The sequence below is a fragment of the Fukomys damarensis genome, unplaced genomic scaffold (assembly GCF_012274545.1).
Source record: "Fukomys damarensis isolate Sample0158 unplaced genomic scaffold, DMR_v1.0_HiC HiC_scaffold_39, whole genome shotgun sequence".
NCBI classification, from domain to species: Eukaryota; Metazoa; Chordata; class Mammalia; order Rodentia; family Bathyergidae; genus Fukomys; species Fukomys damarensis.
In genome coordinates, this window is record NW_022900951.1 from 87614091 (window position 1) to 87627312 (window position 13222).

At 35.3% G+C, this 13222-nt stretch overlaps 1 protein-coding gene across 7 annotated transcripts in view; it reads left to right on the forward strand.

Annotated features, from left to right (window-relative positions):
* Pak3 (p21 (RAC1) activated kinase 3) overlaps nt 1-13222 on the forward strand; it is a 289473-nt gene that overhangs the window by 199538 nt on the left and 76713 nt on the right. For all 7 annotated transcript variants that reach the window (XR_004515782.1, XR_004515783.1, XM_033760113.1 and 4 more), the window contains exon 4: nt 12297-12397. Coding sequence is in view for 5 of the 7 variants with exons in the window: in XM_033760113.1 (XP_033616004.1) it covers nt 12297-12397 (101 nt within the window). In the remaining 2 variants the exon portion in view is untranslated. The remainder of the gene's footprint in view (nt 1-12296; nt 12398-13222) is intronic.

Genomic DNA, 13222 nt, shown 5'->3' on the forward strand with positions numbered 1-13222 from the left:
ATATATGGATATAGAGATGAAAGACTGTCTTTTACATGTGATTGATCATGAATCCAGTCATCCCTGCTACCTGTACCAGAAATGGCCCCTATGTCTGCCTAAGTTATTTTGCTTCAGGAGCACATAACATTGAATCAATAGAGCACCTAGGTAGAACAAGTGGGACAAAGGGTAGGGAAAGAAAAGAAGGCATTTAGTGTCAAGCTAGGGGGTTTGTGGAATACAGGTACCTCCTGAGAAAGCCTTAGCCCCACCAACTCCAGTGTAAGTCTCCTTAGAAAATGCTTTATTAGACATCCGTTATTTCAGAGGACTTATCAGAGAACTACAAATTCGAGGCACAGGTACCCTGCCTACACAGATCTGAGCCCCATGCTGGCTTTTAGCACAGATCTAATTTTTTAGCTGTCTCAGTTTAGAAATCCATTTATATAGAACAGAATCTGAAGCATTTTTGACTGCTTATTTCCTGCACCCAGAAATATTTGGGCATGCTCCTTTTGTGCCTATTGCTGTAATGAATGTTGTGAGGGATACTACTACATTTCAGGCAAGGTCCTTATCCTTAGGTAATTTTCAGTCTGGTTAAAGAAATAATACATGCATCTATACATAGAGATGATAGGAAATGCCTAGACCTGCACATACACATACATCAGACACAGTTTAAAGGAAATTCCCAGTAAATTATCTTATAGGCAACAGATGCAGTAGTAGGTAGATTTTTTCATTTCATCCATTCTCTTTAGCATGAGTGAGACAGCAACTGTCATGAAGCCCTCACTATGGTTTGTGTACCTCAGCACCACATACCTAACTTGTTTGTCTTCTGGAAATCTGTTTCTTACCTTTCTCAGCACATTCTTTTTTTCTTTTCCTCATTGAGTTTATTGGTACATTTTAGGTATACAGTGCAGTTACATTCATCATTGGTATCTTGTAACTTTACATGACAGGTCTTGTTTGTCATTTTTCCCCTTACCCCTGCCCTCCCTTCACCCCCTCCCCCCTTCCCTATTTACAAATACTTTATTTCCATTTTTTATCATTTTCTCATATTTTTTTCTTTTCCCTCATTTCCTTTCCCCTACCCTTCCCATTTCTCCTACACCTTTAGCCCTTTTCTTCTTATTTCACATTGTCAATTATCCCATTAGGATCTTATGTACTATTATAGTCTGTTCACACCAGAGAAACTATTCGGTATTTACACGTGTGACTTATGTATTTCACTTAAGAGTATATCCTCAATAGGCATCCATTTTCCTATGAATGACTGTAATTTATCCTTCTTTATGGCTGAGTAGTATTCCATTTTATAGAAAAACCACATCTACTTTATCCAGTTTCCAACTGATGGGCAAATGGGCTGTTTCCAAGTTTTAGCTATTACAAACTGTGCCTCTATAAACATAGGTGCGCACATATCACTGTGATATGATTCTTTTCATTCTTGTGAAAAGATACCCAGCAGAGGGGTGGCTGGGTCAAATGGAACCTCTAGTCCTAGCTCTTTGAGGTATCTCCATATTGATTTCCACAGTGGTTGCACCAGTCTGCACTCCCACCAACAATGGAGAAGGATTCCTTTCTCCCCACAACCCAGCCAACATTTGTTATTGTGTGATTTCTTGATAGCAACCATTCTTTCTGGGGTGAGGTGGAACCTCAGTGTTGTTTTCATCTGCATTTCTCGAATCACCAGTGATGTGGAACATTTTGTCATATATTTATTTGTTACTTTTACTTCTTTGTCTGAGAAATATCTGTTCATTTCAGATGCCCATTTTTGAATGGGGTCTTTATATTTGGGGGTCTGATTTTTTTGAGTTCTTTATATATTCTAGATATATAGAGGAGCAGCTGGTAAGAATTTTTTCCCACATTGTAGGTTGTCTCTTAATTCTGTTCATGGTTTCTTTTGTAGTCTCAGCACATTATTACTATTTTCAATTAAGACAATTCCCTACTTATCCTTGTTTTCTCATTTTTCAGCCATTTTTTATATGCACCCCTACTTCCAAGCTTCTGCTTGTACTGCCTTTTCTGCTCCACATGCCTTTTCCTTTTCTACATATCTAGTCTTATGGCAAATCTTTCAAGTCCTTCCTCATCCAGAAAGCCCTGATTTCTACCTACCACAAATTTCTGATCTTTTTATTCTCTTGACAGACATTTGTCCTCTATTCTTTCCACCTTAGCACCTACTTTTCTTTGTTATGGTAGAGTTGGTTACTATTTCTTGTTTATTAAACTTATTTCCCCTTTTAATTTGTAAGTTTAGAATATTACTTATTTTCCTAGTGAATCATGTCACATAACCTGTTTTCGCATCGATTCATAATTCAATGTATACTTGCTAACTGATCCACTGACTGCTTCAAAGGAAGAGCTGAGACAGTAGCAAGCAGGATTTGTTCCTTAAAGCCTCAGTCATAAAATTTATGCCTTGGAGAATGAGGCAGTCTATATATTTTTCTTTGGAAAATTTCTTTCCACATTTTAAATATATGCTTTATATTTATCTTTTAGCTTTTTGTAATAACATGGCTTTAAATGTTGCCTTTTAAATTGCACCATATGTAGCACATCATTCTGAGTGCTTTCCATTGCTTTTTAAAGTTGTTTTTTGCTTATTTGATTATTGTTTTTTTTTCAGCTTTAATTGAGTTTATTGGTATATTTTAGGGATACAGTACAGTTACATTCATTGTTGGGATCTTGTACCTCTACCTGACAAGTCTTGATTCTCATTTTTTCCCCTTACCTCTGCCTTCCCTTCACCCCCTCCTCCCTTCCCCATCTACAAACACTTTATTTTCATCTTTTCATTCTCTCACATTTTTTTCTTTTTTGTTTTTAGGCTATATTTACCTGGGGAAGCATTCTCTATGTTTGTCTTCTGTCGTTTCTTTTCTTTTCTGCATGCTCTGTCTTCAAGGAGCTAGAGAGTTGTCCCCAAAATAATTCTGATGTGACCATCTGAAAACATGTAAGAAGGAAGGCCCAACAAAACTTTCAGGCTTCTTAGGGAAAAATGATGAGTAGAATACCTACAACAAGGAAGACTCAGATGACAGTTTTCTAAAATGCTTTCAGAAGGCAAATATAGCACCATTAGGAATATCATCTGTGGGATAATTGGTTAATTGTCTGTACTTTGGGCCCTGCCTAGCTGTATTGCCAATATATGCCTCTGGCTTCAAAGTGGTACCTGGAAGCAATGTGCCTGAATAAGTGCAGAGTCATCTGACAGTTGGGGAAAAATATAAACAATGCCTCCAACAACTTCAACTACAAAAGTAACTAAAACATATCACCCTGGACCTGAATCATTGTCTCCTTATCCGTGAACACATTACAGCACATCCCAGCAAATAAGCACGTCTGTCTCCATATATTGGATCTCATTTCATATAACGAAGGTCATTCAGTTATCCATTCATTTGTTCCTTTGCTTATTCATTAAATGAATCTGGTATTATGTTGGGGGTACCGAGCTTAATAAGTGCCATCTTTGCCTTAAAAGAACCAATAGCCTCATAGGGGACGTAGTTAACAGTGATTTGAGTTTAGCGTGATAAGTTCAAAACTGAAGTGAGCACTGAGAAGAGGCATCTGACAGTGAAGTGGGGAGCAGTTATGGAGGCTGTTTGGAGGAGATGGCCGGAGAACTGAATGAAGTGAGTCTCTAAAAAAGGAAGACTAAAGGTAGCCATGTAAGGAATGAGTGGCATTCCATGTAGAACGAGCAGCATTATGTGAAAGCAGTTCACATAACACACTGTGAATTGGGTTTGTTTGAATGCAACTGCAAGAAATTCTGAATATCTAGTATAAAGAATGGTAAGGTAGGGGTGTTAAAGCTATGTACAAGACAAGATGGTGAAGAGCTTCACATTGATTCTTAAGAGAGCGAGAGAACACTGCAGCAGATAAATGATATCATATTTGTATTGTGAAATGTTCTTGTAGCCATAGGAAAGAACAGTCTGTGAGGAGGATAGAAATGGACGTAGACTCTACAAAAGAGTTATATGAAAGAATGTAGAGATGAGTTGATTTCAAAAATTAATGGTGTGTCATTTTGACTGAGACAACAACTGTTATAAGAACTGAAAAGTGGTCCTTGCCCAAGGAAGAGGGTATTTGTGATTTCACAGGGTCATTACAGTAGTTTGGGAAATGAGAACTGAAAAGCCCTTACTTCATTTTGCTTTCTTTTAAATTTCTATTTTTATTTAGTAAATGCTTGTAGTACACAATGATTACACTTATTACGAAGAGTTGGTGCATATATATAACACTTCTTAATTCTTTTTTTCTTCCCTTTTCTCTCCTCTTCCTCTCTCCTCCCCACTCCCTGCATCACTTGGACCTCTTCTCTTTTACAAAAACTCTTATCTCCATTTCCTATTATCTATCCATAATTTTGGATTTTATTATTATTTTAGGTTTCTCATATAAGATAAATCATGTGATATTGAAGCTTGTGTGTCTGATTTATTTCTCTTAACATCATGGTCTCAAGGTGCATCCATTGTCCTAAAAATGACTCATATTTATCCTTCATTCTGGCAGAATAGTACTACATTGGGTGTAAACACAGTATTTTCTTTATCCATTCATCTGTAGATGGACATTGTAGGCTGCTTCTAAGATTTGGCTATAATGAATTGTTCTACTATAAACCTGGCTATGCATGTATCACTGTAATATGTTGTATTTAACTCTTGGGAAGATATCTAGGAGGTGAAAATAGCTGGGTCAGATGGAATTTTTAGTTTTAGTTTTTTTATTTTTATTTTTTAATTTTTATTGGTATATTTAATGTATACCATATAGTGACATTTGTTGTTGGAAATTTGTACCTTTACATAATCAATCTTGGTTCTTATTTTTTCCCCATTCCCCTGCCCTCCCTTCAACCCCTCCCTCCCTATCTACAAAGACTGTTTCCATTATTTTTCATTTTCTCATATTCATTCCATTCCATTTTTTCCTTCCCCCTACCCCTTCCATTTCCCCTTCCTCTTTGTCCCTTTTCTTCCTATTTCACATTATGTAATATTATACCTTTTAATCCTTATTTACACTTTCAGTTTCTCACACTAGAGAACCTATTCAGTATTTACACATTTGTGTCCTATTTATATCACTTAAGAGTATCGCCTCAGTGTGCATCCATTTTATAAAAATACACATTTTCTTTATCCAGTCTCCTGTTGATGGGCAGTTGGGCTGCTTCCAAGTTTTAGCTATTACAAATTATGCTGCTATGAACATGGGTGAGCATATATCACTACGGTATGGTTCTTTTAATTCTTTAGGGAAGATAGCCAGCACGGGAATAGATCACAATGTAGGGAAAAATTTTCACCAGCTGTTCCTCAGACAAAGGTCTGCTATCTAGAATAAAGAACATAAAAAATCAGACCTCCCAAATGTAAAGACCCAGTCCAAAAATGAACACCTGAAATGAATAGACATTTCTCAGACAGAGAAGTGAAAATAGCAAACAAATGTATGGAAACATGTTCGACACCACTGGTCATTCGAGAAATGCAAATGAAAAAAATGCTGAGATTCCATCTCACTTCAGAAAGAATGGCTGCTATCACAAAATCAACCAATAGCAAATGCTGGCGGGGCTGTAGGGAAAGAGGAACCCTGCTCCACTGATGGTGGGAGTGTGGACTGGTGCACCCACTGTGGAAAGAAGTATGGAGATACCTCAAAGATTTAGTTTTAGTTTGTTAAGGAATGACCATACTAAATTAAATTGTAGTTGAACTAGTCTACAGTCTCACCAACAATGTAGAAGGGTACCTTTGTCCCCATAGCCATTATAGCATTTGTTATTATTTGACTTCATGATGGTGGACATCCTTTCAAGAGTAAGTTGAAACGCCAGTGTTGTCTTAATTTGCATTTCTCTGATGGCTAGAGGTGTTGAACTTTTTTCATGCATTTAGGTATCTAGTAATTTCAGTTGCTCTGTTTTTTGTTTGTTTGTTTGTTTGTTTTGTTTTTTGTGGGGTTTTTTTTTTTTGGTACCAGGGATCGAACTTGCGTCCTTGCACTTACGAGGCAGATAGCAAAAACACTGAGCTAAATACCTGGCCCTACAGTTGCTCATGCTTGATTGGATCTTCTTTTTTAATTGAATTAATTGATACATTTTAGGTATACAGTACAGTTACATTCATCGTTGGGATCTTGTACCTTTACATGACAGGTCTTGGTTCTCATTTTTTCCCCTTGTCCCTGCCCTCCCTTCACCCCCTCCTCCCCTCCCCATTTACAAATGCTTTATTTCCATCTTTTCATTTTCTAACATTTTTTCTTTTCCCTTTTCACCCTTCCCCTACCCATCCCACCTTCCCTACATTGATTGGATCTTTTATTTGGAAGCATCTAAATTTTTTGAGATCTTTATTTTTTAGATATTAGTCCTTTGAGGAATACCTGACAGTTTTTCCCCTCATTCTGTAGGTTGTCTCTTCACTTGGTTGTTTCCTTCGCTCTGCACAAGCTTTTTAATCTGATAGGATCCCATTTGTCTATTGTTGTTGTTATTTCTTGTGTATTTTGGTTTCGGTTCAGAAACTCCTTGCCTACACCAACGTCTTCAAGAGTTTTATGTATTTTTCTTTCTGTAGAATAAATGTTTCTGTTTTAACATTTGAATCTTTGATTCATTTTTATTTTAGTTTAGTAATGGTGAGAATATAGGTCTAGATTCAGTCTTCTGCAAGTGCATCACCAGTTTTCCCAGCACCAATTTGTTAAAGAGCTATAGTTCCTCCAGAATATGTTTTTGGCTTCATTTGTCAAAGATCAGATGGCTGAATGTGCCAGAGGTTTTTTTCTGCATCTTCTATTCTATTCTATTGTTCTACCTGTCTATTTTTGTGCCAGTACGCTCCTGTTTTTTTCTCACTGTAGCTTTGTAATATAACTTGAAGTTTACGGTTGTGATACTTCCTGCTATGCTCTTCTTGTTCAGGATTGCCTTTGCTACCCTGGGCCTTTTCTGGTTCAATATTAATTTTAAGATTGCTTTGTCTAATTTTTTGAGGCATGCTTCGATAGCTATTTTTCTTGTGGGTTTTTACCATGAAATTATGTTGGGTTTTGTCAAAAGCTTTACCTGCATCTATTGAGATGATCATGTGATCTTTTTCTTTTTGCTTCTTTTTATGTGATATATTACATTTTTTATTTGTGTGTGTTGAAAGATCTTTGCATTCCTGAGCTGTAGTCTACTTGGTCATTCTGTGTAATCTTTTTGATGATATATTGCATTTTGTTTGCCAGTATTTTGTTAATAGATTTCTGAATGTATATTCATTAAAGACATTGCCTCGTGCTTCTCTTTTTGGAGGTCCTTATCTGGTTTTGGAATCAGAGTAATTTTCTCTTCTAGGAATAACTTTGGGGGTACTTCTTCCCTTTCAATTTCATTAAAGATTTTGGAGAGTATTGGCATTAAATCTTCCCCCTAAAGTTCTTGGAAAATTCAGTTGTAAATCCATCTGGTCCTAGGCTTTTCTTAGTTGGTAGTTTTTGTTGTTGTTGTTGTTATTACTTCTTCAGTTTCATTGCATGTTATTGGATTATTAAGGGTTTTATATCTTCTTATATCAGTATTGGCAATTCATATTTATCTAGGAATCTATCCATATCTTCTGGACTCTCCGGGTTACTGGAGTACAGGTTTTCAAAGTAATTACTGATAATGTTCTAGATTTTGGTGGTGTCCATTGTGATTTCACCTTTTTCATTTCTAATTGCATTCTTTATTCTTTTTGGGTAAGATTGGCTAAAGGTTTGTCTATTTTGGTTATTCTTTTAGAGAACCAGCACTTAAGTATACTGATTTTTTGTATTGTTTTTGTCTCAATTTCATGAATTTCTGCACTGACCTTCATAATTTTCTTTCTTGTACTGGGTTTATATTTGGATTGGTCTTGTTTTTCTAGGACCTTGAGGTAAATCATTAGGTTATTTATTTGTGCTCACTCTGTTTTTTTCTGATGTGGGTATTCACAGATAAAAGCTTCCATTTTAGGATTACTTTCATTTTGTTCTGTTGGTTCTATTGTGTTTTACTGGTGCTACTGTTTCATTTTTGGAACTACTTTTTTCCTTGATTTTTTTCTCTGACCCATTCATTATTTGAGAGTGTATTGTTTAATTTCCAGATGTTTGCATTTCTTTTGCCATCGATTTCCACTTTTATTGTACTATGGTGAGATAATATGCTTGGAATAATTTCAGTTCCTCTGCATTTACTTAAACTTGCTTTATGGGATAATATATTGTCCATTTTGGAGATAGTTCCATGTGCTGCTGAGAACAGTGTCTATTCTGTTGTTGAGTGGAATACTATAGATATCCATTAAGTCCATTTGTTTGAAGTTTTAGTTCAACTCAGATATCTTTGTTGATTTTTTTTTTACCTTGTTGATCTATTTATGACCTTGGGGTATTGTGGATTCTCACTATAATTGTGTTGGTGTTTATCTAATCTTTTATGACCACTAGGTTTTGTTTTATGATGTTGGATACACCATTGTTTGGTGCATAAATGTTTATAATTGTTATTTCTTTCTGTTGAATTGTTCGATTGAACTAATATGTAGTGACCCTTTTTTATCTCTTCAGATCAGTTTTGGCTTGAAGTCCACTTTATCTGAAAAGAGTATAACTACTCCTGCTTATTTTGTGGTCCCCATTGCATGGAATATTTTTTTTCCTCTTAATAGTTTTTTTAATTGAGTTTTTTGATACATTTTAGGTATACAGTAAAGTTACATTCATCATCTTGTACCTATACATGACAGGTCTTGGTTCTTATTTTTCCCCATACCCCTGCCTTCCCTTCATCCCCTCCACCCTCCCCTATTTACTAAGACTTTGTTTCCATTATTTCATTTTCTCATATTTTTTTCCCTCATTGAGTTTATTGGCACTTTTTAGGCATACAGTACAGTTACATTCATCATTGGGATTTTTGTACTTTTATATGACAGGTCTTGGTCCTCATTTTTTCCCCATACCTCTGTCCTCCCTTCACCCCCTCCTCCCTTCCCTATTTACAAAAACTTTTGGGATACATAGCTTTTACAATGATTCAGTCATCAAAGAACTATCAACATTTTTGGACTTTCATACTTTTTATGCTTTAATGTCAGGTTTTATTTTAATTACACATTGGAGAGGAAGATCATAATCTCTTCAGTGTTTAAAACTTCCCAAAGGAGGAAGAGTCTACGACTTTATTCCTCTCAACTAGATGGGTAGTCGTGTCATTTTACTGAGACAGGGAACACTTAAAGGGTGCAAGTCTGAGTTTCCTTTACTTGGTCTTGAATGCAGAGAATGGCATGATTGGACTGGTAAGCCTAGAAATCTGTTGGCCTTCTAGGGATATACCATTAAGCCAATTCTGTGTATAACTCAACCCATGTAGAGTGTTTACATTTAAGTTACTAAATTACAAGTATGTGGCTAATACTGCTATGTTAGAAGAGTTTATTTGCTGACAGTAAGCATGAATTCATACTAGTATAAGAATTGGAGGTATAGATTAAGCTAGGGGAATTATGAACCTCTGAAAGTATATGCAAAATTGTGTATATGTGTATACTAATTTTCTTTTTTTTTTCTTTTTTTTTTTCTTTTTTTTTTTTTTTTTTATTTTTTTTTTTTTGGTACTTGGGATCAAACTCAGGTCCTTGTGCTTGCGAGGCAGGTAGTGGCACCACTGATCTAAATCCCCAGCCTCAATACTGAACTTTTATGAGTGGAAGTTTTACAGATTTTTTTCTAAAATTTTCAGAGTAGATTTTCAGGCCCCAAAGATTACCAAGATCTGGTAATTATAAAGCTAATGAAGCTGTTTTGTTAGAGTTACTCACTTGCCAGGAACTCTTCCAAAGCCCTAGGAAGGCCCCTAGCAATTTCGTGTTGTATTTACTTAAAAGGAGGGTTCCTCACAAATTATATACAGTGCCTAGTCCCACAGCATCTGGATCCACCCCTGCCAACAAAATTAGGGAATTAGCTAACATGAGTTAATATCTGGGAGTGGATTCAATTCAGGGGGAATGAACATAGAGAAAGAATTGCAGAAAGAGAAAGACTGCTCTAGGAATGGCAGAAGAAAAGTGAAAAAAATGGTTACCAAGGAGGAAGGAAACTTAGAAATGGTCAAGAAAGTGGAAATAGAGGTAATTAGCTGTTTCTTGTATGGATAGGAGAGGAGAGAAAATAAAACAAGGATTATGAGGTTCAGTAAGACACTTTCAGTGAAGTGACAGCACAAAAAGCTGGTTGCTCTGTTTGCTTTTCTGAACAAACAGAAGTCATTGTTGAACAAGTACAAATGATAACTGCAGTGTACAAATATGCAGAGGAATTAGGTACACCAATAGCAAGCTCTGAGTTGACTGTTAGGATAATCCTCAATAAAGTAGACTTACTATAAAATCATAATCAGTGCTGTGTTGTTAGATGACATTCATGGACTTTTAAAAAAATGAGTCCTAAATGTTGCCCATAGCCAGGCAAAGGCTTTCAATGATTCTTGTCCCTTTGTCCCCAACTTCTCTTTTCTGCTCCTATATAGTCCCACCCACTACTTAAATTTCCATGTTTCTGCACGTTTTCCCTGTCCTCTGGCTAGACATACCCAACTGTGAGAGAGAGTGCAAAGAGAAAAGAAGTCAAAGGAGTAGTATTTGGAAAGCAGTATGGAGATACCTCAAAAAACTAGGATTAGAGTTCCCATTTGACCCAGCCATTCCCCTGTTGGGTACTTTCCCAAAAGAATTAAAAGTATCATACTAGAGTGATATGTGCATGCTTGTCTATAGTGGCCCAGTTTGTGATAGCTAAATCTTGGAAATGGCCCAAATACCCATCAGCTAGCGACTGGATAAGGATGTGGTTCTTTTTCCAAAATGGAGTACTAGTCAGCCACAAAGAATGATAAACTAAAGACATTTATAGCTAAATAGAAGTACATTGTGGACGTGCTTGTAAGTGAAATAAATAGGACATACATGTGTAAATACCAAATAGTTTCTCTGGTGTGAGAAACTGAAAGTGTAAATAAGGGCCAAAATTTATAATAAATATGAAAGATTTTTAATTTAAAATTTCTCATGAGTAATTTGTAAAATACATAATCTGTATGAATTTAATTCCATGTTACCTGCAATTCAGGCCAAAGAAACATCTAGTTTCATCTGGGTAAGCCAGGTTCATCTTGACTTGCCTGGTATTAGGAAAGAGAGTATTATTTGTCATTATGGAATACAGTCTTGTCAGAGGTATATTCTCAAATTTGATGCCTTTTATGGAAGCTATCAGATGTCATTTTAGAGTATTCCTGGGAACTATTTCCAGATATATTAATTTCATTATGCTTCCTAACTTAATTTCTTTAGGGATGGTATCTTTAAAGTCTTTTGACTTATTAACTAGTAAAACATTTGTTCATAACCATGTCACTATGAAAAATTTGCTACTTGAAATGGGCAATAATTTCAAATAGCTAATATCACAGAATATAAATATTGGTATAAACTTAGAGTAGACCAAAGAACTGATCTGAGGCATCTAAAAACTAATAAAATTAGTTCAGTAAAAAGCACCAATCTATATTTTTACCAGCAAAGTTCTAGACAAGAAATTAATAAAAATGGTTTTAAAGATAAAGAAGGATGAATAACATCACTGATTTATAATACTATCTTTGTTAAAAAGAAGACCAAGATACGCTTCATGTTATAAACATGTAAATTAAAGACATTCCAACTTCTTAATGTTCATTTACAGTTGACATGGAAAATATCCTAACACTTTTCTAGATAACTGAAGTACTTTTTCTTTCCTATTCTTTCTAATACTGTATTAGTTTTACTTGAGTTTGATTAGTCTTATTTAGCAAATGGTTTTTGAACCAACAAAGACAGTTAAACACAATGTACTCAGATACTTGTTGATTACATTATCATTATATTGATAATGGATATAATTCAGTCTAATAAGGGTTTTGTTTGAATTATATTTTAAATTTTTTTTACATAATTTGGACATAATCTTATTCATCAAACTCAGCCATTTCTTCAAATAAAATTGAATTTTCTGGAGTTAGGTATTGCTAAAATTTTTTTGGAATCTATTTTCTTTCAACTTTATAATTGTTTGGATGAACCTACTTGTACAACTTATGGAAGCAAAAACTGTATCCAAATAAATATATGTTAACATTTTGCCTTTAGCCAATAAGAAGAAAGAGAAAGAACGCCCAGAGATCTCTCTTCCTTCAGACTTTGAGCATACGATTCATGTGGGGTTTGATGCAGTCACCGGGGAATTCACTGTAAGTAAGCTCCTCATTTCATTTTGTAAGCCATAAGAAAATTCCTTTCTGAAACTCAGTTTCAAGCAAGAATGACCATGTCCCAAAATATCCAAAACTCAATTTGATAATCCCAAGCAAAATGGGCTCTGCCTAGACAATCACAGATGAAAATAGAAGGTGGCAACAACATTCACAACTTTATTTTGTCCATTTTAACAAAAATTTATGATCACTTTATCATCCTCAACTTTATTGAAAATATTCATTTACCCTGGCACAGAAAATGGAGTTCTGGTAAGGAGACCCTGCCTGAACCTGTTCTTCATTATGAGAAATAAAGCGGAGAGTCATCTACTCATACTGGCCAGTGAAGACAATCTATCTGAATAATTCAGGTTTTACATTGGAACCTGAATTACCCAGATCGGCTAAACCACACTAATCAAAAAATGTCTGTAAAATTGGTCTGAGCTTCCATGTGATTGCAAAAGCATAGTTTGCTTTTAGGATTATTAATAGGTGCATTTTGTAGACATCCAAAACAAGCCCCACATTTCTGGAAGAAATATTGATGGATATATCATGTATGTTTCAGTGCTTACTTTGCAGATACATATATAATATGAGTAATTCATAAATACCAATAAGAATTCTTTGGACAGACCATTGCTATAGCTCAAGGCACTCTTTGTATATTTGTAGTGCTCAAATAATACAAGATCTCAGATATATGATGCCATTTTATATATACCTTTTTAAAAAAATATCAGGCACTTCCTTTTTTAGATGGGAAAGGGAAACAGTGGTGCTAGAAATATGTCCCAAGGAAGCTCAACTCTTTTT